The 22,555-nt window shown below is 48.8% G+C and overlaps 1 protein-coding gene across 1 annotated transcript; it reads left to right on the forward strand.

Moving 5' to 3' along the window:
* Positions 1-3,007: 3,007 nt before the first annotated feature.
* DDX24 (DEAD-box helicase 24) lies at positions 3,008-21,602 on the forward strand. Its single transcript, XM_055132820.1, has 9 exons — positions 3,008-3,115; positions 4,183-4,887; positions 8,718-9,266; positions 11,070-11,223; positions 11,466-11,981; positions 14,638-14,713; positions 18,194-18,382; positions 19,806-19,935; positions 21,077-21,602. Exons 2-9 carry the CDS (start codon positions 4,188-4,190, stop codon positions 21,346-21,348), a joined length of 2,586 nt encoding a protein of 861 aa, XP_054988795.1. The 5' UTR covers positions 3,008-3,115; positions 4,183-4,187; the 3' UTR covers positions 21,349-21,602.
* The last annotated feature ends 953 nt before the right edge of the window (positions 21,603-22,555 follow it).

Genomic DNA, 22,555 nt, shown 5'->3' on the forward strand with positions numbered 1-22,555 from the left:
ATGGCATTTTCCAGCAGCCGGAACCAACTAAGACAAGAGGCCATCCACAGGGTGGGCAGGAGCTCAGGAGGGGGGAGAAAATACCGACACAGCAGACACCTCAGAAGGGGCTAGTATTTTGAATGCATGAAGAATTCCTTCAGATCAGTCCTAAAAGCCAAATGATTTTTAAAATGGACACGGCAGGGGCAGGGATGTAGCTCCGTGGGAGAGCACATGCTTTGCAGGGGGAGCAGGAATACCCCACACCGCCAAGTGCGAGCCCCACATCTGCAGGGCACACCGGGAGTTGGACTTTGGGGTCAACACTGGATGCGGAAATATGTGATCTAGAGGAAGTTTAACCAGAGAATCGAAACTTAGTCAGGGGCCCAGAGGTCATAACTCAGGCAGTGTGTCAAACTGGCAGGGAGGCCAGCTGAGGGAGTGGCACCAATGGCACCAAGGCTGAGCCAAGAGACTCTGGTGATGGGTTAGACACAGCGGAGAGGGGCCTCTGAAGTACTGATCCATAAACTTGGTGCTCCAGCTCTGTACCAGCACCTAATCTACCCCATGCAGTGAGCATCAAACCAATTAAAGCCCAGAGAGGGGGTATGGCTGGCCAGGACCAAAGGGGGACCCTGGGACCCCACTTTTCAGCTGCCACGTGCCTTGAGCCCTATTCTGATTCTGGGGTGGGGGTGCTTGTAGATATTACACTGGGGAAGTTTCCTTAGTACTGACACCTTGGAAGGCAGAGCTCTGAGTGTGCCTTTGTGTGTGTGTGTGTGTGTGTGTGTGTGTGTGTGTGTGTGTGTGTGTGTGTGTGTGTGTGTGTAGGGTGGTGTCCGAGGAGGGTATCAGGGCCCACTTACCGATCATTGTCCTTGGGGTGTGTGAAGAAGCTTTGAGTGTTGGGAGCCTGGAACAGTCTTCCCTGTGGAAGAGAAGAAGGAGGCAGCAATGAGACCAGAGACCCAGAGACCCCACACAGCGCCCTCCCCCATGTCCTGAAACCACCGGAACCCTGATCGGGCCCGGGGGGCCATCAGACCGCCAGGATGAGGTCATGGCAGGTTCTCGGGAGCCCAGAGGGAGCCAGACTCAGCCCCACCCAGCACCCACCTCCCACTGTCACCCGCAGCCCGTGGGTGGCAGGACTGGGCCAGAGTCTCTCTGTCCCAGCCCTGCCACCAAACCTCAGGTCCCCCCTTTACTGCCTCAGAGGACAGGAGCCCCTGCAGAGACTCGAGCAGCACTTCCTGCTGTGTTTTCTGCAATGTCCACTGACATCTTGACAGTAGCTTGAGAAGAGCCAGTGAGAGGCTGCTGGGGCCCCTCTCCCTCCCACAAACCGAAGGCCCTGCTAGACCTGTAAGGGACGGGGGAGTCAGACACTCTCTGCGCCCAGAGCCCTGCTCTCTGCTCCTGTCTACCATCTCCCCCGATCCGCCAAGGCACATCTAGACCGTGACTTTCCCTGGTGGTTCCCGATTTTCCAGGGCTCTGCCCACTGTCCAGCCTCCCCACCCCCCAAGCCTGAGGTGGGGAGAGTAGCCTGCCTTGGAACAGAAAACAACTGCTCCCAATGGCGCAGGGTCAAGATGAGCATGAGCCCCATCCCAGCATCAGCACCTCTGATGCAGTGCCACTTGCCCCCAAGGCTGAGGCTTTGAGGGGGTCCCGGTTCCTCTCTCTTCACTCACCTTAATGAGTGGTTGCTTGAGACCCCAGAGCAGTTCGGTGGAAATGACTTCTTGTGGGTACTGACCAGGCTATATAGTCCCAGCCTGGACGAAGCCCCGCCCACCAAGTGCCAGTCAATTGGCTGAGCTCCACTTACCCTCTGAGCAAGGTGCTCTGGGGTCACCCCTCTGGGGCTGCTCTCACAGGGTAAGAAATTCGGTCTCTTTCATAACAGCCACAGTGTTTCTTAGGAACTTTATTTCCTCCCTTCCCTCCACCCATTTCTCATGGACCACACCACGGTGGGTACTGGTAGTGGGGTGGCTTCTGGTGGTGCTCCCAAACCAGTAGTGCCATAGGGAATCCAAACCCCGGCTTCCCCATGCCAAACATGTCTTCAGTCCTTTGAGCTATCTCCGGGATCCTAGGTATCGCTTTTCCTTTTTGGTACCAAGAATGATATCTAAGTACCTAAAGAGATTACCTCCTGCATGGAAGTCCTAAGCGTTATTACTGAGTCAGCATCTCCATCTCTGGTTCTCTTTCTTTTTCGTTTTCTTCCTGGGCCACACCCAGGGCGGCTCAGGGGTCACTCCAGACTCTGCACTCAGGAATCCCTCCTGAAGGGGCTCGGGGATGATCTGGGGTGCTGGGGCCGCATGCAAGGCAAGCTCCCAACCCCCTCTGGCCCCTCTCTTACTAGTGTACTTCTCTCTGCAGTATGCTCCCCGGTTTGGGAGAGCATATGCCAATTTCTGCCGTTCTGAATTGTAATTCTTTGCACTCTTTGCTTTTTTTTGTGGGGGGGGGGGGTCACACCCGGCAATGCACAGGGGTTACTCCTGACTCTTCACTCAGAAATTACTCCTGGCGGTGCTCAGGGGACCATATGGGATGCTGGGATTCGAACCCCGGACGGCCGCGTTCAAGGCAAACGCCCTACCAGCTGTGCTATGGCTCCAGCCCCTTTGCACTCTTTTGAAGAGCGCACTCTCTCCGGTTACGGGAAGAGGGGGACTACATGCAAGACAGTTTGGTCGGGAGAGGAATCCCAGCTGCTGTTGGGTTTAAAAGTGTGATCCCTTGGGCAGGAGTGACGGATGCGAAGGTAGGGCGCTTGCGCGACGCGGTTCTGAGCCGGCTTTGTGCCCCGGGTGGCCCGCACCCCAAGTCCAACCGGGCTGATGTGATGCCCTGCACCAGTTCTCTGGGCCGCCGGCGGACTCCGCCCCCTTTGCCTCCAGTCTGGGCGGAGCATCCGGGTGCTCGCCCCCTCCGCCCCAGAGCAGCCAATCAGCTCTCGGCTTCTAGCGCGGGGCGGGATTTCCTCCCGTCGCTACGCACGTGGGCGGGCGGGCAAGCCCCGCCCCGGAACTGCAGTGGGCGCTGCAGCAGCGGGGCGGCCGCGGCGACTGAGGGAACGTGGCGGCGGCGGCGTCTGCGCTCGGTGAGGAGCCGCGGGCGGGAGGGGGCACGGCGGGGGTGCGGGGGTCTTCCGGGAGAGGCGGGCCGCCCCCCGGGGTCTCGGCTTCTCGCCGTGTGCGGGGAGAGCCCGGCCCGTGGCCCGCGGCCGCGCGCCCGCTGACGTGCGCGCGCGGGAGGCGCCATGCTGGTCGCCCGCCGACCTGCGTCACGTTTTCTCCTCGGCCGGGCCCTGAGGGACCCCCGGTTTGCGGGCGCTGACACCCAGGACCCCGTTTCCCCCCCCCCCAGATCCGGAGCTGCGGGGGGGTTAGGTGGGCGTGGCGGGTGGGCTTCGAGCCCGGCTGCTCCCTGGTTGCTGCGCCCTGAGCTCCCGACCCGATCCCCGCCCCCCCCCCCCCCCCGCTGATGCTTAAAAATAAACAAAATAAATTTCACCCTCCCGCTGCCCACCGGGGTGTTGGGGGTGGCGGGCGAGCCATCCCTCCACCCCGTGATTGGATTCTACGTCACCGCTCAGGAGCGGGCGAGGGGGGCTTGGGGGTGGGGGGGGGCTTGATGCTCAGGCTGTTTGGCAGAAGCTGGAAACGTAACCTGGAGCAGGCGTCGCCGCCGGCGCTTTGCGGTTCTGATCCAATTGGGCCTCCCGTTCCTTATGTAGCCTCCCGACAGGTCGCAGGCGCTGTCCACCAAGCGTCCCTTGGGGTGATGGGCCCGCCAGAGGGCCCGAGGCGTGGCCTGTGAGACCCGCATCTCTGCGAGGCGTCAGCAGGACCGTCCAGGGATACATACGCAATGGGTTTGGGTCCGGAATCCCACCGGGTCCAACAGGTGGCCCAAGCCTGTTGCTGATTTCCCGGGTCTTATCCCTCGCCCCCGGCCCACGCTTGCTTGCTTGCTTCTCGGGGGTGTTTATTATTTCCAGCTTTGAATTTTTTCCGGGGGAGCGCATCCTTCCAGCGCCCCTTACGTCCTCTGTTCTTTGCAGCTGTCTGATCACGCTCCAGGCAGCTTAGGCAGTGTCATTGCCCCCCCCCCAAACCGGAGGCTTCCCAGTTTGCAGTCTAACGCCACGTTCTTCTCCCTTTTCAGCAACCATGAAGTTGAAGGAGGCAAAATCCAAATCAAAGGGACGAACCAGTGGCAAGTTTCGGACCAAAGGAATCAAAGTTGTGGGGACATGGAAGGAGGTGAAGATCGACCCGAATGTGTTTGCAGATGGACAGATGGATGACTTGGTCTGCTTTGAGGAGCTGACAGATTACCAGTTGGTCTCCCCAGCCAAGAGTTCCTCCCGCCTCTTTGCAAAGGAAAAGCCCAAGAAGAGAAAGGTGCAGGCAGTTTCAGAAGGCGAGGGGGCGGGGGAAGGCAGTTCCTCCAAGAAAAAGATGAAGAGGAAAGATGTGGAAACTGAAGGAACCAGTGGGGGGGAAGAACTTAAGGACAGTGAGGCTGAGGCCGAGACCGAGCCCCTAGGAGATGGCACTGTTTGTGCCGAGCCAGAGGCAAAGAAAGTGGCGTTAACCCGGACTGTTCAGAAAAAGAAGAAAAAGAAGGGGAAAAAAACACTGCCTTGCCAGGGTACTACCCCGAAAGTGCCTAAAAAAGCAAAGACTTGGATGCCAGAAACACAGGACCAAAAGGCTGATGTGTCAGCGTGGAAGGATCTGTTTGTACCCAAGCCAGTTCTCCGAGCACTCAGCTTTCTAGGCTTTTCTGCACCTACACCCATCCAAGCTCTGACCTTGGTGCCCGCCATCCGTGACAAACTGGACATCCTGGGGGCTGCTGAGACAGGTAGGGTATTACCTGGGCAGGGAATGCTGCTTCCGGATGGAGCCAGGGGCAGCATGCAGAGAACCTGACCAACCACAAAAGCGATCTTGAGTGAAGTAGTTAGAAGTTGCTGGCTCATGTGGTGGAGTCCGCCACGTACCAATTGGCATCCTAGGCAGGTCAATCGTGAGTCCTGTTGATCCTCCTACAAAATGGAGAAAATAGTGCCTATTTCTTTTGTAGGTAAATGTACATTTAAGTCATCTGCAAACAGAATTTTTAAAAACCAGTTTGTGAGCTTTTTCTGAATAACCAAGAGAGGTAAAGTAGGACTGACATTATCCTTCTGGGCAAGGCAGATATTCTTCAAATAGAAGGGAGGGCTGTAATTTTTAAGATTTGTCTAAAGATAAAAAGGACTGCTTTTAGAGTTGGTGAGAATTATTAGCAGTGAATGGATTTGAGAATGTAAACATTGGGTGGATTTTGGAAGCAATCTAGTGTGAGGCTACATTTTTTTTTCCCCCATTGAATTACTGTGAGATACACAGTTACAAAGTTGTTCATGATGGGTTTCACTCATACAAGAAGTTACATCTTTTAAGTTCTCTCATCCTCCTGGCCATCTAGGAATCTGTGAAACAATAATAGTGGTTCAGAGCCCTAACTTGACTATTGATTGTTGGTTGGGAGGAGATTCTGTATTAGTCCCACAAGATCACTCTTTGATACATAGTGAGAAACGAAATGTTAGCCACATATGTAGCTTTAAATTTTGTAGGAGCTATGAAGGAGAATGGGTGAAAAATCTGTGTACTTTATATAAAATTCTATATTTTATTTATTTTTTTTTCTTTTTTTCCCTTCTTTTTTTAAAATTCTATATTTTAAAAATACTAAAAAGATTTCAAATTTGATAGGTATTTTTAAACTTGATGCATATCTCTAGCATAACAATGGTTTTAGTGTTTAGCAACTCCATATATGCTAGTGGTTACCCTTACCTGTGTGTGAGGTGGTGGCAGAGTTTATGGAGGTGGCAAAGAAAGGCATGAGAATGTCATCCCACTACTCCTGGAGGATGAAGGCTGAAGGATGAGGTTTCAGACATAAAATGCTTAAGAAATTTAACTAAATTTAAGGGCCAAATTTGTGACTTTTTCCCAGCCAGTAAAATAGTGACTGAGCTGTGGGGAGAATGAAACGTTGAAGATTGAACTATTGAGATTCATCCTTCGGGGTGTCAGCGTCCTTAGCTCCATCTCTAATTGGTTACACGCTGGACCATCCATCCTGCTAGAGAAAGGAGGATCTATCCTGTCTGTCCTGTCCTTATGCCTCTTCTAGCTTGTTCTCTCCTCTGATTTCCTTTTCTTCCTCTTTTGCGTCTCTCTCTTTTCCTCCCTTAGCTCTCTCCCTCTCTGTTCATACTCTTTCAGAACTACAGAGACTGGGAAAATGAAGTTGGTTTTGAGTTATGGAGTCTTTACGCCATAGACATAAAGGTGTGCCCATGTTGCTCATACAACTACTCTTCAAACCAAAGTTAATAGAACTTTTCTGTAGTTTGTCTAATTCACTAACAATAACTAATAGACCTGAAATTTTATTAACTTTATCATAATAAATGGGAAAGTTACCTAGACGTCATGTAAATCTCTGAAACTTCAAAATGAGAAAAAAATTATGTACATACATGTACATTTACAAATATGAGAGATGATACACGTGTAGGAAGATGTTGAAAATTGGTGGCTGTAAAGAGTTCAGTAGTATTATTTGCTCTGGTCCTTTAAAACTTTGAAAATAAAAAGTTGGACAAACGGCTGGAGAGATAGCTCAGTGGGCTGAAGTGCATGTTTTGCAGTCAAGAGGCCAGGTTCAATCCCAGTGCTCCATAAATGATCCCCGAGCTCAGAGTCAAGTGTAGCCTGAAATCATCACTGAATATGACTTTCCCCCTTCCAAAATCAGCAACAGAAAAATTGGAAAGTATTTACCCACCCCTGTACTCGGAAAATGCATCTGAAGATTTTCTGTCCCAAAAATAGGAAAAAAACTTAACAATGGGGAAAACATTGGAAATAATAGCTTCATAGTAGAATAGAAATAAAAGAGGATCTGAAGGTTACGGTGAAGAGTAAGACCCACCATGACAACTGTGGAGGAACAAGTGCTTTAGATTGGGGCTAGTTAGAGAAGTCAGGGTTTTTTTGTTTTGTTTTTGAGCAGCAGCCAGCAGTGCTCCAGGGTTACTCCTGGCTCTGCTCAGGAATTACTCCTGGTGGCCTTGCTTGGGGAAGCACATGGGATTCTGGGGATAGAACTAAGGCTAGCCTCTTGCAAGGCAAATGCCCTGCCCACTGCACTATCGCTGTGCCCCCAGAAAAGCCAGATTTTTTTTTTTTTAAATTTTTTATTGAGTCACCATGTGGAAAGTTACAAAGTTTTCAGGTTTAAATCTCAGTTATACAATGCTCGAATACCCATCCCTTCACCAGTGCTCATATTCCACCACCAAGAATCCCAGTATAGCTCCACCCCGCCCCCTCACACCCCAAACCCCCCCACGCCCCTAGTCCCCCCACCCTAAGCCCCCCCCCGCCTGTGTAACTAATAAATTTCACTTTACTTTCACTTTGATTGCATACAATATTTCAACAAAACTCACTATTATTGTTTGGAGAGTCTCTCCCCTAAAGTCAGACCTGCTGAAAAGGAAGCATTAGATAATTTGCTTTCCATTGCTGAGGATGAGTTGCCAACTTGTACTTCTCAGTTACATTATATTCCACATATGAGTGCAATCTTTCTATGTCTGTCTCTTTCTTTCTGACTCATTTCACTCAACATGATACTTTCCATGTTGATCCACTTGTATGCAAATTTCATGACTTCATGTTTCCTGACAGCTACATAGTATTCCATTGTGTAAATATATCAGAGTTTCTTTAGCCAATCATCTGTTTTCGGGCACTCTGGTTTTTTCCATATTGTGAAAAGCCAGATTTTAAAGAAGATAAAAGTATTTAATAATAGTTGAGTATTCAAAAAGATTTAGAAAATTTTTAGAGGTTGAATGTAATGAGTACATAGAAAACTAAGCAAACAAAAATCAATACCATTATTAACTCTCAAGAGTTGTGCAGAAAAGAAATAATACGGGACATTATACAAGTAAACTCTGCAGCGTTTATACATTCATAGTAACCCAGATGACCCAAATGTTGGGCACTTCATACATTTTAAAGGCCAGGTTATAGCCAAAATCACGGTATTTTAAAATTTCCTTAAGAGCTAAGACAGTAATTCCTTTTATCACCAGAGAGAATTTTGTTCACTATTTCTGTGCTGTTTATCTCATGGCCCCCCCATGTTGTTGTGTCCCCCACTTGGTCATTTACAACAGTCGCACTCAGACAACTTGCCAGATATCTCTCTCTCTCTCTCTCTTTTTTTTTTTTTGGCTTTTAGGGTGACTGACACCTGGCTTTGCACAGGGGTTACACCTGGCTTTGCACTTAGGAATTACTCCTGGCAGTGCTCAGGGGGCCATATGGGATGCTGGGAATCGAAACCAGGTCCACCAAATACAAGGCAAAGGCCCTACGTGCTGTGCTATTGCTCCAGCCCCAACAGATCTCTTTAGGGGTTTTATTGCTTGAGCTTTTGTTTTGAGTGCATCATTCCTAACCTCAGGCTTCTAATTACAGCAGCCTCAGGGTGCATTGTTTCATGAGAGTTCAGGCTAGGTAGAAGAGTCCAGAGTCGGTTCCTTATTTTATATGAGAGAGGATTCCTGGCAAAAAGTGTGTGTGCCTGTTGACCCGCTCTTGTTTTTCGTCTCTAAGGAAGCGGGAAAACTCTGGCCTTTGCCATTCCGATGATTCACATAGTGCTGCAGTGGCAGGCGAAGAAGAGGCCTACTCCATCCTCTCGAAACAGCGGACCACCGCCTGGAGAGACTGAAAGTAAGGCTGGGGCTAAGACTGAATCCCAGAACAAGTCTGGCCCTGATTCTGGAGCTTTGCCCGATGAGTCTGGAATGGAGAGTGAAGCACAGCCTCGCAGAGCTGTGGTGAAGGCCGCAGCACCGCCCAGCAAGGCCGAAGCGGAGCCCGGAGCCCCTGTCTCAGAGCAGGTGCAGCCCCCCGGTGATGACGATGCCGGGGAAGGACCTTCCTCCCTGATCAAGGAGAAGCCTTTCCCCGAACAGGACGAGGATGAAGAGGAGAAGCCTGGTGAAGAGCAGACCGGGAATCTAAAACAGGAGTTCGGTGGGAAAACTGCCACTTACAGACCACGTCCGAAATGTCCTCTGCTTGGGTTGGTTTTGACTCCCACCCGAGAGCTGGCTGTTCAGGTCAAACAGCACATTGACGCGGTGGCGAAGTTTACAGGTGAGGTTCATTCTGTTTGTAAGTATACCCTGAGAGGATCTTTCATACAGGAATGGCAGAAATGAGTAAACTCTGACTTCTGCCTTCTAGAAGAAACTTCTCGTCTACCAGAGAATTAACCTTGCCCAAAAAAAGCATGAAACTGTCTCAGTTCTTCCATATATAATACATATATAGTTAATGTCATTAGGGTAGTGATTAGGTATTATTTTTTTTTTTAGAAGCCACACTTGGCTCAAGGGCTCTTTGTGATGCTGGAGATTAAACTCAGAGCCCCAGACTACCTTTCGAGCCATATGCTCAGATGCTTTGTTAAGTTTTGTGAATGCAGCCACCCCCATTTGTGTACCTCCTGCATGTAGTGTTTTCCTCTCAGGATCATTTATTTCCTTTGTCTAGAGAATAGAATATTATTAGCTTGTACAGAAATCATTTTTGCACACTCTCGACCCTTTATTAAGATAAAGTTCACTGACCTGTATCTTAGAACGTCAAAACTTCATTCTCAGAGAATTTCCTTTGGGAATTTAAGTTTTATAATAAAAGCAGGTTATAATCATGCTGAGTGAAATGAGTCAGGAGGAGAGGGGCAGATACAGAATGACTGCTTTCATTTGTGGGATACAAAATAATAGTTTGAGGCCAGAGAAAACAGGAGCCAGGAGAATGGGTCAATGGTTAGAAATTACCGTGTGTGTGTGTGTGTGTGTGTGTGTGTGTGTGTGTGGCGGGGGGGGGTACTTAAGATAGAGGACGGTCCAGTATGACAGTAGTTGGACATGATCACTCTGACACTCTGTACAAGAACTGAGTGTTGAAAGTAGGTGAAAGGATATCCATGATAACCTTTCAGCATCTGTATTGCAAGCCGTAATACCTAAAATATGAGAGAGGGGAGAGGGGAGAGAGAGAGAAGAAGAATGGTGCCTGCCAGAGAGGCAGGCTGGGGTGGAGGAGATTTGGAGGGGTGGGAGGGAAACTGGAGACATTGGTGCTGGGAAATTACACTGGTGGAGGGATGGGTGTTGGAATATTGTATGACTGAAACCCAATCACGAACAGCTTTGTAAATGCTCTATCTCATGGTGATTCAATTAAAAATAAATAAAAACAGATTATTTATTAAGCTCTTACTGTAGATATATATCAGGGCACATTGCTAAATGCTTTTCCTGGGGGATCCTATATGTTCCTTCTATACTTTGTATCTTAGAAGGTTTGCATGAGAGATGAGAACAGAACACTGGACGTTAGAAGAAATTTAGATTAATTTTAACCGAAGAAAACAGAATTCTGTAAGGGAAATGTGTTTGAGCAAGAGCTGCAGGTAATAGACTATATTCTAGCATTGTATTGCATCACTGCCCAATTTTTCTAAAATTTTGGATATAAGCATTCTTGAGCTCAGACCCAGAGTAAACCTTCTGTTACTGCTGGAGAGGAGGAAGTAGAACAAAATGGGGATGGAGGATGGGCCCAGCTCACAAAAGACAAGTTCGCTAACAGTCAAGCTAGGCCAGTTCTTTCCAGCTTCTCCCTGAAGAGGGGAGCTATGCTGGCACCAGCCTCTGCCAGTGTCGGGTTTCCTATACCAGCCATGGGAAAGAAGTTGATACATATGTGCCTAAGTATATACGAATAGGTTTTGTGCCACCCTGACTGTGCTCAGGGATCACTCCTGGCAGGCTTGGGGGACCTTACAGGGTGTTGGTGATCAAACCTGGGTTTACTGTGTGCAAGGCAAGCGCCCTCCCCACTGCACTGTCTTGGTCCTGAATAACTGTCGTGTTCTGTGCCCTCTAGGAATTAAAACTGCTATTTTGGTTGGTGGAATGTCCACACAGAAACAGCAGAGGATGCTGAACTTCAGACCTGAGATTGTGGTCGCCACCCCCGGTCGGCTGTGGGAACTGGTGAAAGAAAGGCACCCTCATTTGAGTAACCTTCGGCAGCTCAGGTAAGAGATGGTGTCCTTTTTGTCCCTCCTGAGGAGGGTCTTGAGGCAACATGGTGTGAGAGCCTTCTGCTCACAGTGCGTGGTGGTACCGGCAGCCTTTACAAAGCAGCCCCACTTTCATGGAAGTTAGTCGTTGGCCAGTGGAGGTTACTGTGTGCTGGGCGTGTCTGAATGTTTGTTCGTGCAGCTCTGTGTGTGTTTGGCAGACTAACTGGGTTATGTGGGTCTCTTGGAATATGCAGGTGCTTGGTGATCGACGAAGCTGACCGGATGGTTGAGAAAGGTCACTTTGCTGAGCTGTCAAAGCTGCTGGAAATGCTCAGTGACTCCCAGTACAACCCGAAGAGACAAACATTGGTTTTTTCTGCCACACTGACCCTAACACATCAAGCTCCCGCTCGAATTCTTCACAAGAAACACATGAAGAAAATGGACAAAACGGCCAAACTTGACCTCCTCATGCAGAAAATTGGCATGAGGAGCAAGCCCAAGGTCATTGACCTCACAAGGAATGAGGCCACGGTGGAGACGCTGACAGAAACCAAGATCCATTGTGAGGCTGATGAGAAAGACTATTACCTGTACTACTTCCTGATGCAGTATCCAGGCCGCACCTTGGTGTTCGCCAACAGTATCTCCTGCATCAAACGCCTCGCTGGGCTCCTCAAAGTCCTCGATATAATGCCTCTCACCCTCCACGCCTGCATGCACCAGAAGCAGAGACTCAGAAACCTGGAGCAGTTTGCCCGTCTGGAGGAGTAAGTTAGAGACGTCTTTCTTGAGAGCCGCTCGGCCTAGGTGCCAGCATGACAGAAGCTCCCTCAGTCAGGGCCATCGCCAGGAGTTGATGGCCTCTTGGATAGCGGGAGGGCGCACCCTTGTCTGGTCCATTTGGATATGCATGAGGGCTCATCCTTGTCTGGTGCATTTGAATACGGGCATTTGGTAATGCCCAAAAGAAACGTCCATTGAGGAGTAATGGTGACAGCAATATTTTGTTATTAACTAGAGTTGATTACTGTGGATACGTTAGCACATTTATTTGCTTTTAACATCCCTGAGAAGTAGATCAGATCACAGAACCAGGCTGCCTGTGATCAGGACGTAGTTGCTTACTCCTTAGCGGTCAGATATTTAACTTATCTTTGTTTTCAGTTTTCTCATGTATCGTAGAAGCTGTCCCAGAACAGAATTAAGTGAATATATGCATAAATTGTGCGTGGGATGATAACTCAGTATGTTTAATACTTACCCTTTTTCTCATTTTGTAGATGATGAAAATAAGGTGTAGGAAAACTTGTCAGCTTGCCCAAAGTTTCTTAGCCTGAGAGTGACAAGGCTTGCCGTGGAGAAGTGTATCACCTGCCAGTTCTCATGCTGTGTCCCACCGCTGTCACTGTTCATGTACCTTGGGGCCAGACTAATTCAGAGGCAGCAGGGTAGAAACGGTTGAGGTTATCACCTGGGAAGTTGAGCCATCTCTTCTGTTAGCTCTTGTCAGGTTACAAGGTGGTTCATTTCTGAGGAAAAGTATCTTGTTTTCTCCCCTTTGACTCTTGGGAGTGGTTTACCATCTGAGGATTGGCACACTGGCCCACTGGCCCAGATTGGGCCATGTTTTGCATGTTTTTATTTTTCAGTTTCTTGGGCCTGGCGTGGGGGTGGGGGGTTGGGTTGTGCTCTCGAAGGTGCTCCCAGGGGCACCATTCAATGATTCTCAGACAATTGGGCCAGCAGTCTAGGGGAAGGGCCTGAGGATACAGTGCTGCCAGGGCCCTGTGGTTCTGGGATTACCCGGATCACCCTGCGGGTGTTTGGGACCTCCAGGGCTGGCAAATGCTCCGGAACCACATGGTGCTGTGGATCCAATGAGACTTAACAACACCCCTCTCCCCCTCGCCAGCCCCCAACCCTCAACCCCCAGTTATCTCTCAGGCCTTCATTGCCAGTTTTGTAAGTGAAGTGTTAATGGAACAACCTAAGCAACATATATGTTCATCTATGGTTGCTTTTGCATTATTTTTTTTCAAAGTGATACACTGTTTTTTGCAGAAACAGACGCTCTCAAAAAGCTGAAATTGGGGGCTGGAGAGATAGCACAGTGGGTAGGGCGTTTGCCTTGCACGCGGCTGACCCGGGTTCAAATCCCAGCATCCCATATGGTCCCCTGAGCACGGCCAGGGGTAATTCCTGAGTGCAGAGCCAGGAGTAACCCCTGTGCATCGCCAGGTGTGACCCAAAAAGCAAAAAAAAAAAAAAAAAAGCTGAAATTGTCTGACCCAGGGAAAGTTCTCTGATCATTTCTTGAAACAGAGTTTCAATTTCTCACAAACTGTGGTTCGCATCATATTCCCCTTCTCTGCCTTAGATTCAGAAAGGAGCTACCATAAAGGATCGAAAATCTAGGGTGTTTTTTGGAGTTTTTTGGGAGGAGTTGAGGGTTGTTTTGGGTCACATCTGGCTGTGCTCAAGTTTACTCTTCTTGTCTGTGTACTCAAGGATCACTCCTGGCAGTGCTTGGGGTATGTGTGTGTGGCACTGGAGGGGCGGGGGTGAGGGGAGGGATTCATATGAAATGTTGGATCCCCAGTGGTGCTTAGGTAATCAGATGCCAGTAAGCAGATGCCAGGGGTTGAACCAAGATCAGCCATGTGCAGGGCAAGCACCTTACCCTCTGTATGATCTCTCTGGCCCAGATTCTCAAGTCTTTAAGACATATTAAGGGCTTTTGGCTTTGGTCAAACTACCTATACATTAAGAAACAGTATCAGTAATCTGATACATATTATTGAGTGCTTTCTATTTTAACCAGGCACTGTTCTGTGGGTAGTGAGTAATATAAGATCATTGGCTCCCATGCAGCTTGTGTCCCAGTAGGAGACAGTTTAAATGCAGGTATATAGTATGACAAGTGGTGCTAAGTGCAAAAATACTGTACAGGAAAGGAGACTGTGGACGTATAGTCAGGAAGGCTTCCCTAACAGGTGAGATTTTAAATAGCGAGACAAAGTAAGGAAACATATCTGAGGAAGATCCTTTAAGGTACTGCAAGCACAAAGGCTTGGCAGCAAGAACTGTTAGTTATTTTTAAGAAAGAGGAAGAGGACTAGAGACATCAGTGGTTGTTTGGAAGTAAGTGGGAGGATAGAAAAGAGAAAGTACATGTATAACTACGTTCAGTTTGCTTGAGAGGGAGTCAGTGCAGAATGGCTGGCTGATGTCAGAGATCCAGGTTTGGTTCCTACTTCTTCACTGTATTGCCACGGGAAGTAAATTTCTCTGTGCCTTGGTTTTTTTATTTGTGAAAGTAGAGTGTAGAGTGCTTCCAAGTCTTGTATTGGTTAGAGTGCCTAGCAGGTGGTGGAATTTGATTAATGATAGTAATTAGTTACTGTTAATGGGTTTTCTCTACAGCTGTGTTCTCCTGGCAACAGACGTGGCTGCTCGTGGTTTGGATATTCCTAAAGTCCAGCACGTCATCCATTACCAGGTAAGGACATCTGGATCCTGTAGTGCTCTCCCTGCGTTGAAATAGGGGAATTTTAATTTCCTTGTACCTTGGTTTTCTCATTTGTTGAACAACAGTTATAAAACCTATTTCTTAACTTCTTAAGGTAAGAGTAATAGAAAGCCATGTGGCTGCTAATAAGCTCTTAGTAGATGTTAATCACTGTTAACTGTAATGTTAGTGCATGCACCTAGTAAAGATTAGCATACATAGTGCTTAGAAGTATGAGCTGTGGGCCAGGAGAACTCAGTGGATTGATGAGCACCTACTTTGCATGCAGGAAGCCTAGGTTGTTTTTTTGTTTTTTGTTTTTTCTTTTTGGGTCACACCTGGTGATGCACAGGGGTTACTCCTGGCTTTGCACTCAGGAATTACTCCTGGCGGTGCTCAGGGGACCATATGGGATGCTGGGATTCGAACCCGGGTTGGCCGCGTGCAAGGCAAACGCCCTACCTGCTATGCTATCACTCCAGCCCCAGGAGGCCTAGGTTTGATCCCTTGCTTTGCATGGTCCCCGAGCACTGCATGGAAAGATCCTTTTGCACTCCGGGTGTGGCCCAAATAAACAAAGGACAAAAGAATTGTGTGCTCCCTCATTTGTGAGTATAGAATAACATCACATGAGACTGACACCCAAGGACAGTAGAGACAAGGGCCAGGAGAATTGCCCCATAGCTGGAAGCCTGCTTCATGAGCGGAGGGAAGAAGACAGATGGAATAGAGAAGGGATCACTAAGAAAATGATGGCTGGAGGAACCAGTTGGGATGGGAGATGTATGCCAAAAGTAGATAATGGAACAAACATGATGACCTCTCAGTGTGTTGCAAGCCATAATGCCCCAAAGTAGAGAGTATGGGGAATATTGTCTGCCATGGAGGCAGGGGGAGGGTGGGAAAGGGGGGGTATACCCGGGATATCGGTGGTGGGGAATATGCACTGGTGGAGGGATGGGTGTTTGATCATTGTGAGATTGTAACCCAAACATGAAAGCTTGTAACTATCTCACGGTGATTCAATAAAATTAAAAAAATTAAAAAAAAAAGAATTGTGTGCTCCAAAACCAGATGTCTAGAGCCTGACACCTCTGAAATTTCATAATTGGTTAGTTTTGAACAGGTTAATAAGTATCTCTGATTTCTATGTTATTGTAAAATAGGAGTACTTTGGCTCTCTATTCAATAGAATTATTGTAAACTAATGAATCATGAGGACTTGGCATAGTGTAATCAGTAAATGGTAGCTATTATGACAGTGTTACTCTCTAATACTGTTACACTTTTAAAATAATGTTTAGGGGACTGGGAAGATAGCACAAAGGGCTGGGATGCATACTTGATATATGGGACCCCTAGATATTCCATCTCTGTTATCACTGGAAGTGGCTCCCAAGCACTGTCCAGTTTGCCTCTCCAAGATTCCCCCAATTTTTTTTTTTTTTTTTTTTTTTTTTTTTTTTTTTTGCTTTTTTTGGGTCACACCTGGCGATGCACAGGGGTTACTCCTGGCTATGCACTCAGGAATCACCCCTGGCCGTGCTCAGGGGACCATATGGGATGCTGGGATTTGAACCCGGGTCGGCCGCGTGCAAGGCAAACGCCCTACCCGCTGTGCTATCTCTCCAGCCCCAATTCCCCCAATTTTTTAACGGGCCCAATTGAGTTGTGCGAATTCTTCCTTTTGGGGAAGGAGGCTGGATTAGTCCTTCTGAGAAATGTCCAGATGAACATCAAGAGTCTTTGCCCCTAAGAAATAATCAGATCCACTGGGGGAATGAGATCATCATAACCATAATTTTAACACAGAAGATTTAGAACAGAGATTTCCAAACTTACTTTACCTACCAACTCCTTTTTGGGGCGACGCAAGGTAGGGGGGAACCAAATTCAGCAACCCCCTGGAATTTTTTTTTTTAAGCAAACAGAATGCTTCCCAGTTGCTCCCAGGGCTATTACTACCCTAAGGTATTCCCAAGGGGCTGTATCATCATCTGCCAAAAACACGGAATTAAAAGATAGAAGATAAAATTGGAAAATATAGAGGGCCAGTGAGATAGCGAACAGGTTAGTTAAGGCACTAGACTTGTATGTGGCCAACCCTAGTTTGATCCCTGGGTCTTCATATGGTCCCCAGCACTGCCGGGAGTTAACCCTGAGCACCACTGCCCTTGGGCCAGGTGTGGCCTCCCAGTGTTACCTTTTGTTTTTCTTTTTTTAAGTTTTTGGGTCAGTCACACCTGAGTGCTCAGGGCTTATTCCTGGCTCTGCGCACAAGAGATCACTCATGGCCGGGCTCACGGGTACCATATACGCGTGTATGATTCGGACTTGGGCCAGCTGAGTGCAGGGCAAGCATCTTAACAACTGTGCTGTCTCTCACATCCCCCCTGTTTTTCTTTTTTTAATTGCAAAAATATAATGGAAAGGGAGTTAATTAACATCTATTTGGGGAGCTCGGGAAGTGTTTTCCAAATGATACAAAAGATTTGGACATACAGAGGGTGGAAGATAAGGTGAAAGAACATGTGAAAGTTGACTGACTTGAGTCAGGGAGGGGGTTGTTTTGGAAGGGAACAGAGCTAAGGCTGGAGGATTGAGTTAGGGACGCTTCACTAAAGGTGCCCTGAATTACAGGTGAGTTGTTGGGCTTTGTCCCCTAGGTGAAGCATGCCAGTGTTTTTCTGGTACCAATCTGAACACTTCATTGCAGTGCTTGAAGTACTGCGTTGAGAAGGGCATAGAGCACTGTTTAGTGAGAAGACGGTTACACTTTATTAGTGGTGTGTCCCGTGGAGTGGGGGAGGGAGGGTTGTTGCCACCCATACCGCAGCTATTGAGCGTGTAGAAGCAGCACAGTCCGGGGTGGGCGTGGCCTTTGGAGCTGGATTGTTTCTGTTTGAGCTCTACCACTTAGTTGGGTAACTTAGTAGCTGAGCTCTGTTTGGGTTTCCTGGTCTATAACATGATCTATAACATGATCATGAAAGCATCATGTTATTGTGAGTAATAAATCGAATGATCATGCAGCATGCTGAGATTTGCCTGGCATGTTATATTTCCCAACAAATGTTGGTTATAATTATTGATTATCCATGCTGAGTTAATGAGGAGCTAATGGGGTTAATTCTTAGGACGGGGTTATGGTCAAAGCTTTGGCCCAGGGCAGTGACACTGGCAGCTTTTGGGTGGCTCTGGGGCAGAATGGGGGTGGGCTAGTGACCGAATAAGAAGGGACAGCCACTAACTGAGCGGTTAGTAAGAGCCTGGACTGGGGCCGGGATGGAGGGAGAGAAGAGCCTGCGCAGTGGGAAACAAGACACTTTGGACGTGGGCTGAAGCGGAAGGGCAGGGTCTGAGACACGAGTAAGGATGCTCGCTGCCCGGCTGCGGGAGATTCCTGGCCTCGAGGGAAGAGCAGGAGCAGTGTTTGATTGGCCCTGATTGACCGAGTTTCTCCTTTAACAGGTCCCGCGCACCTCAGAGATCTATGTCCACCGAAGTGGTCGAACTGCTCGTGCCACCAATGAAGGCCTCAGCTTAATGCTGATTGGGCCTGAAGATGTGATCAACTTTAAGAAGATTTACAAAACCCTCAAGAAAGATGAGGACATCCCGTTGTTCCCTGTGCAGACAAAGTACATGGATACAGTTAAGGTAGAGTTGAACCTAGAGGTCACGAAAGGCAGCAGGCTTAGACGTGCTTCCTCACCTTGCTGTGAGACTGGCAGAGTGGCCCTCGCCAGTCAAGTCACGGTTCTGCCAACAGTTCACAGTTTCACTTAACAAACAGGATTTGTGTTGTGATACCCAGCTGATGGGGGGAAGAGTGAATGGCCGAAAGTGAAAAACTCATTCCTGAGCCCTAACTTTGTGTTCCTGAAGCCTTCACTGGCACTGCCCTCCACTGGACAGGGCACTAAAAAATGGCTTCTTGGACATCCATTCCGATGATTGTAGAGAAGTGAGGTCAGCCTGTCATCCTGAAGCCTGGAATAAACGTTTGTCACATTCTTAAAACACAGACCAGTAAGCCCTGCCTTTGTGGTTTTGTCTAATAACCAAACAGATGTTCACTGTGTCCTTGTTCACAGTGGAGTATATGTCACAGGTACCCAAGCAGGGCTGGTCCCCTCGTAGGAGGTCGCAGGTCGCAGGCCGAGCCCTTGTCAGTGAGTTCTGTGCTTCTGGTGGGCGTGTGTTTGTGTTGGTAGAGATGAGGTGTCCCCGAACCTTCTGCATGCAGGACCGGGAGAGATGTCTTCACGAAATCAAGCAGCAGCCTGGGTAGCAGGTGTGTGGCTGTGACTTCAACCCTCCTGCCATCCCCCATTGTGATTCAGGTGTGTGTGACCCTCCATGAGTACCACAGCAAAAATGAAAGGAAGGAAGGAAGGAAAAGGTGTTTTGTTGTTGTTGTTGTTTTCCTTAAACATTGAGAGAGCAGAACCAGGAGGCAGTTTTTGAAGGATGACTGGCTCTTATGACTCGGAGGTAAGCTGGGGCCAAAGAGATAGTGCGTTATGTAGGGCACTTCCTTGCACATGGCCAATCTAGGTTTGATCCCTGGCACCCCATGTGGTGGTGCCCTGAGCACCCCTCAGAGTGATTCCTGAGCTCAGAGCTGGAACCTGGGGACCATATGGAATGCCAGGGACTAGCTACGTGCAAGGCAAGTGCCCTACCCGCTATACTATTGCTCTGGCCCCTCGGGTATATTCTTAGGAAAGCCAGCTCCTTGAAATCACACGGTGATGATTGCCCTCTGCTTTTATCTGGAGCCAGAAAGAAATAATGTCAGTGGTAGCAAAGCTGTATTTCACTTGGCACTAGTAAGAGCATTTTGAAGTACACAACTTTTTTAAAAATTTTAATTTTTGGCCATATCCAGTTGTGGCTCTTGCTCCTGGTTCTGTGATTAGGATTCACTCCTGGCAGGGCTTGGGGAACCATATGGGATGCCTCACACAAGGATTGGCTGCATTAAGGCAAGCGCCCTACCTGCCAGACTCTCACAGCCTGTGAGGTTGTATTTCAGACTTGTTTCTGTCACGTTAACACTTTCTGTCCTTATTCCCAGAGTCGAATTCACCTAGGTCGACAGATTGAGAAAGCCGAGTATCGGAACTTCCAGGCCTGTCTGCACAACTCCTGGATTGAGCAGGCGGCAGCTGCCCTTGAGATTGAGCTGGAAGAGGACATGTATAAGGGTAGGTGGGCTCAGTGGGAGTCGAGGAAGGGTCCATCAGCACTTTCTGTACCTCCCTACTGCCCTCGTTTGTCCGAGTCAGCAGCATACCTTTCCTTGGCGACAGGCCCTCGTCCCAGGTGAGCCTTTGTTTTCTCTGAATGATTTCGCCAGTAGCCCTCAGCCACTTTCCTCGCGTGTAGGAGCAATGGGGCACAGTTGCGCAGCCGAGACTGCTTGGTTTGAGTTATCAGGGATCCGTTTCCTTAATTGGCTCTGAGGACCATCAGGTTGCTTCGCCTCTCCATATAGGCGACCTTTGCCTGTATTACCAGTTGATGAATCAAGTGCCTGCCTCATGGAGTTGTTACCCAGATGGCTTGAGGCAATGAGTGTCAAAGCTTACGATAGTGCCTGGCAAAGTGAAAGTAATATATTTGAAATTACTGTTGTTGCCACTATGTCATCTTCTGAGCAGAGAAGTACTTCAGTTCTCTCATTTGCTCTCCATAGGCTTGTGACAGTGTGACAGGGAAGGAGCAGCTCGTGAAAGATGGGATTTGTGCAGGAAACTAGCCTTAGCAGCAGGTGTTTCCTGAACCCCTTTCAACCTCGGCCGGAGCCTAAGAAATTGGGACTTAGTCTGTAGGGCCCTGCTCTGGTAAAGTCTACAAAGTGGTCGAACCACATCGAGAATTAACAGACTAGAATTAGCTTCATAGGTTTTTGCACTCCACAAGGGCAGCTCGAGTAAATTGTTGGCATATCTTGGTAACAAAACCCACTTAAGAGACATGCTTCTCTCTGCTCAGCATGGCAGTTGTGAACTACACCGTGGGCTTAGAAATGCTGGGCAGGGCCCCTTGGTAGCTCAGGCTTGAGTTTATGCACAAGTCTCTTCTTTCCCATCTCACCCCTGCAGGTCCCATCACAGTGCTGATGCGTGTAGAGTCAGGAGTGAAGGGCAGAGTAACCCCGAGTATCCACCCTAGACTGGTAGAAGCTAGCCAGCGCTGACTTCTGTAGAGAACTTGCACGCCATCACCTCAGAAGTTCAAAGCCTTTTTTTTTATCACCAGTATCATCCTTCAATGGAGACAAAAGAAAAAAAAATGCTTCTGTGTACCATAATAATTCAGATCTCTTTTGTGTTATTTTTCAAGGGGGAAAGGCTGACCAGCAGGAAGAGCGTCGGAGACAGAAGCAGCTCAAAGTCCTGAAGAAGGAGCTGCGCCACCTACTCTCCCAGCCCCTGTTTAAGGACGAGCTGAAAACCAAGTACCCGACTCAGTCTGGCAAGCCGCCCGTGCTCGTGTCCGCCCCCCGAAATGGTGAGTCTGCTCTGAGCTGCCTCTCCAAACAGAAGAAGAAGAAGCCGCCGCCCCCAAAGGCGCAGCCACAGGATCAGCCGCAGCCAAGTACAAGTGCAAATTAACTGGCCCCAAGTCAGCCTGTTCATCCGTGTTCTCTGGTGATAGGGAAAACCTCCTTCCCACTTGCTTCGCACTCCACTACCTTGGTTTTAAGAAAACTTCCTCTCTCCCATGCTCCTGTCCATAGTGGGCAGACTTGTGGTGTGTTTGGAGTAAGACTTCTTTGTAGTGGCTTAAGTATTTCTGTGTATCAGTGTTTACAGGCTCTTGTATGTTCAACTCAGTTTCCACAATAAAAAAATAGAGTTAGACCTGGCGTATTGTGCCAAGTTTCCCATAGCACGTGGGCAGAAGGGGGCTACAGTTTCATCATGAATTCGCCAAGCCAGCCCCGTGCTCCGGCCTCTGGACACGCGGGAGATGCTGGCCTAGTCCTCTGATTGCTGTCTCTGATGGCTTTTCATTCTGAACAGTGGGTAGAGCAGGAGGCTAGAAAGGTGTGGAGATCATTTTAAGATCATTTCTGCTGGGTTCCTAGTAAGGTATTTCTTGGTGGGGGCAGGGCACCCCTGGCGATGCTCAGGGGCTACTCCTGCCTCTACACTCAGGAATCACTTCTGGCAGCGTTTGGGGGACCTTATGGGATGCTGGGGATTAAACCCAGGTTGGCCATGTGCAAGGCAAGCGCCCTGCTTGCTTTACTGTTGCTCACACCCCTCGTAATAAGGTATTCCTGCTTCCCCCCACAGTAAACTCTTTCCAGCTTCTTAGCGCTAGCTCTTTCTCTTGCTCGCAGCTCAAGGCGTTATCTGAGCCACCTTGGAGTGGACAGGAGATTGCTGTCCTTGGGTTCAGAGAGCACAGGGCTTCCCTGACATGACGGGGCTGACCTGGGTATGAGCCAGCCGGCTTGTGTGGCATGAAGAACCTGCACCCTAGCTGGTATCGCCAGCCCCTTTCCTCCACTCTCCTCCACCAAGGGTAGAGCAGCTGCTGCCCACAGTCCTGAGTCACGCCTCCTGTGTTTTGCACAAGCTTTTCCCCGATTGTCTTCCCCATCCTGATGCAGGCTGTTTGCTCTAAGTCCTGACCCCGGGGGGTAAAGTGTTCCCCACAGGCTCCCATAATATACCTATGCTCTTGGTGTAGGGGCGGGGGGTCTCGCTGCTTGCTTCCCCTTTGCCGTGCTTCGATGCTGGTGAGGCTTGGTGAGAATGCACTGGGGGAATGACTGATCGGGTGCTACCCCAACTGTTTCTGCCATTCTGA

This window comes from Sorex araneus, chromosome 3, assembly GCF_027595985.1.
Source record: "Sorex araneus isolate mSorAra2 chromosome 3, mSorAra2.pri, whole genome shotgun sequence".
Taxonomy (NCBI): domain Eukaryota; kingdom Metazoa; phylum Chordata; class Mammalia; order Eulipotyphla; family Soricidae; genus Sorex; species Sorex araneus.

Bases quoted from the DNA above. Each gene is read 5' to 3' on its own strand.
- DDX24 (XM_055132820.1), top strand. From the start codon at position 4,188: ATGAAGTTGAAGGAGGCAAAATCCAAATCAAAGGGACGAACCAGTGGC. The intron at 4,888-8,717 runs GTAGGGTATTAC...TTCGTCTCTAAG, and splicing joins CCTGGGGGCTGCTGAGACAG to GAAGCGGGAAAACTCTGGCC. The intron at 11,982-14,637 runs GTAAGTTAGAGA...TTTTCTCTACAG, and splicing joins CAGTTTGCCCGTCTGGAGGA to CTGTGTTCTCCTGGCAACAG.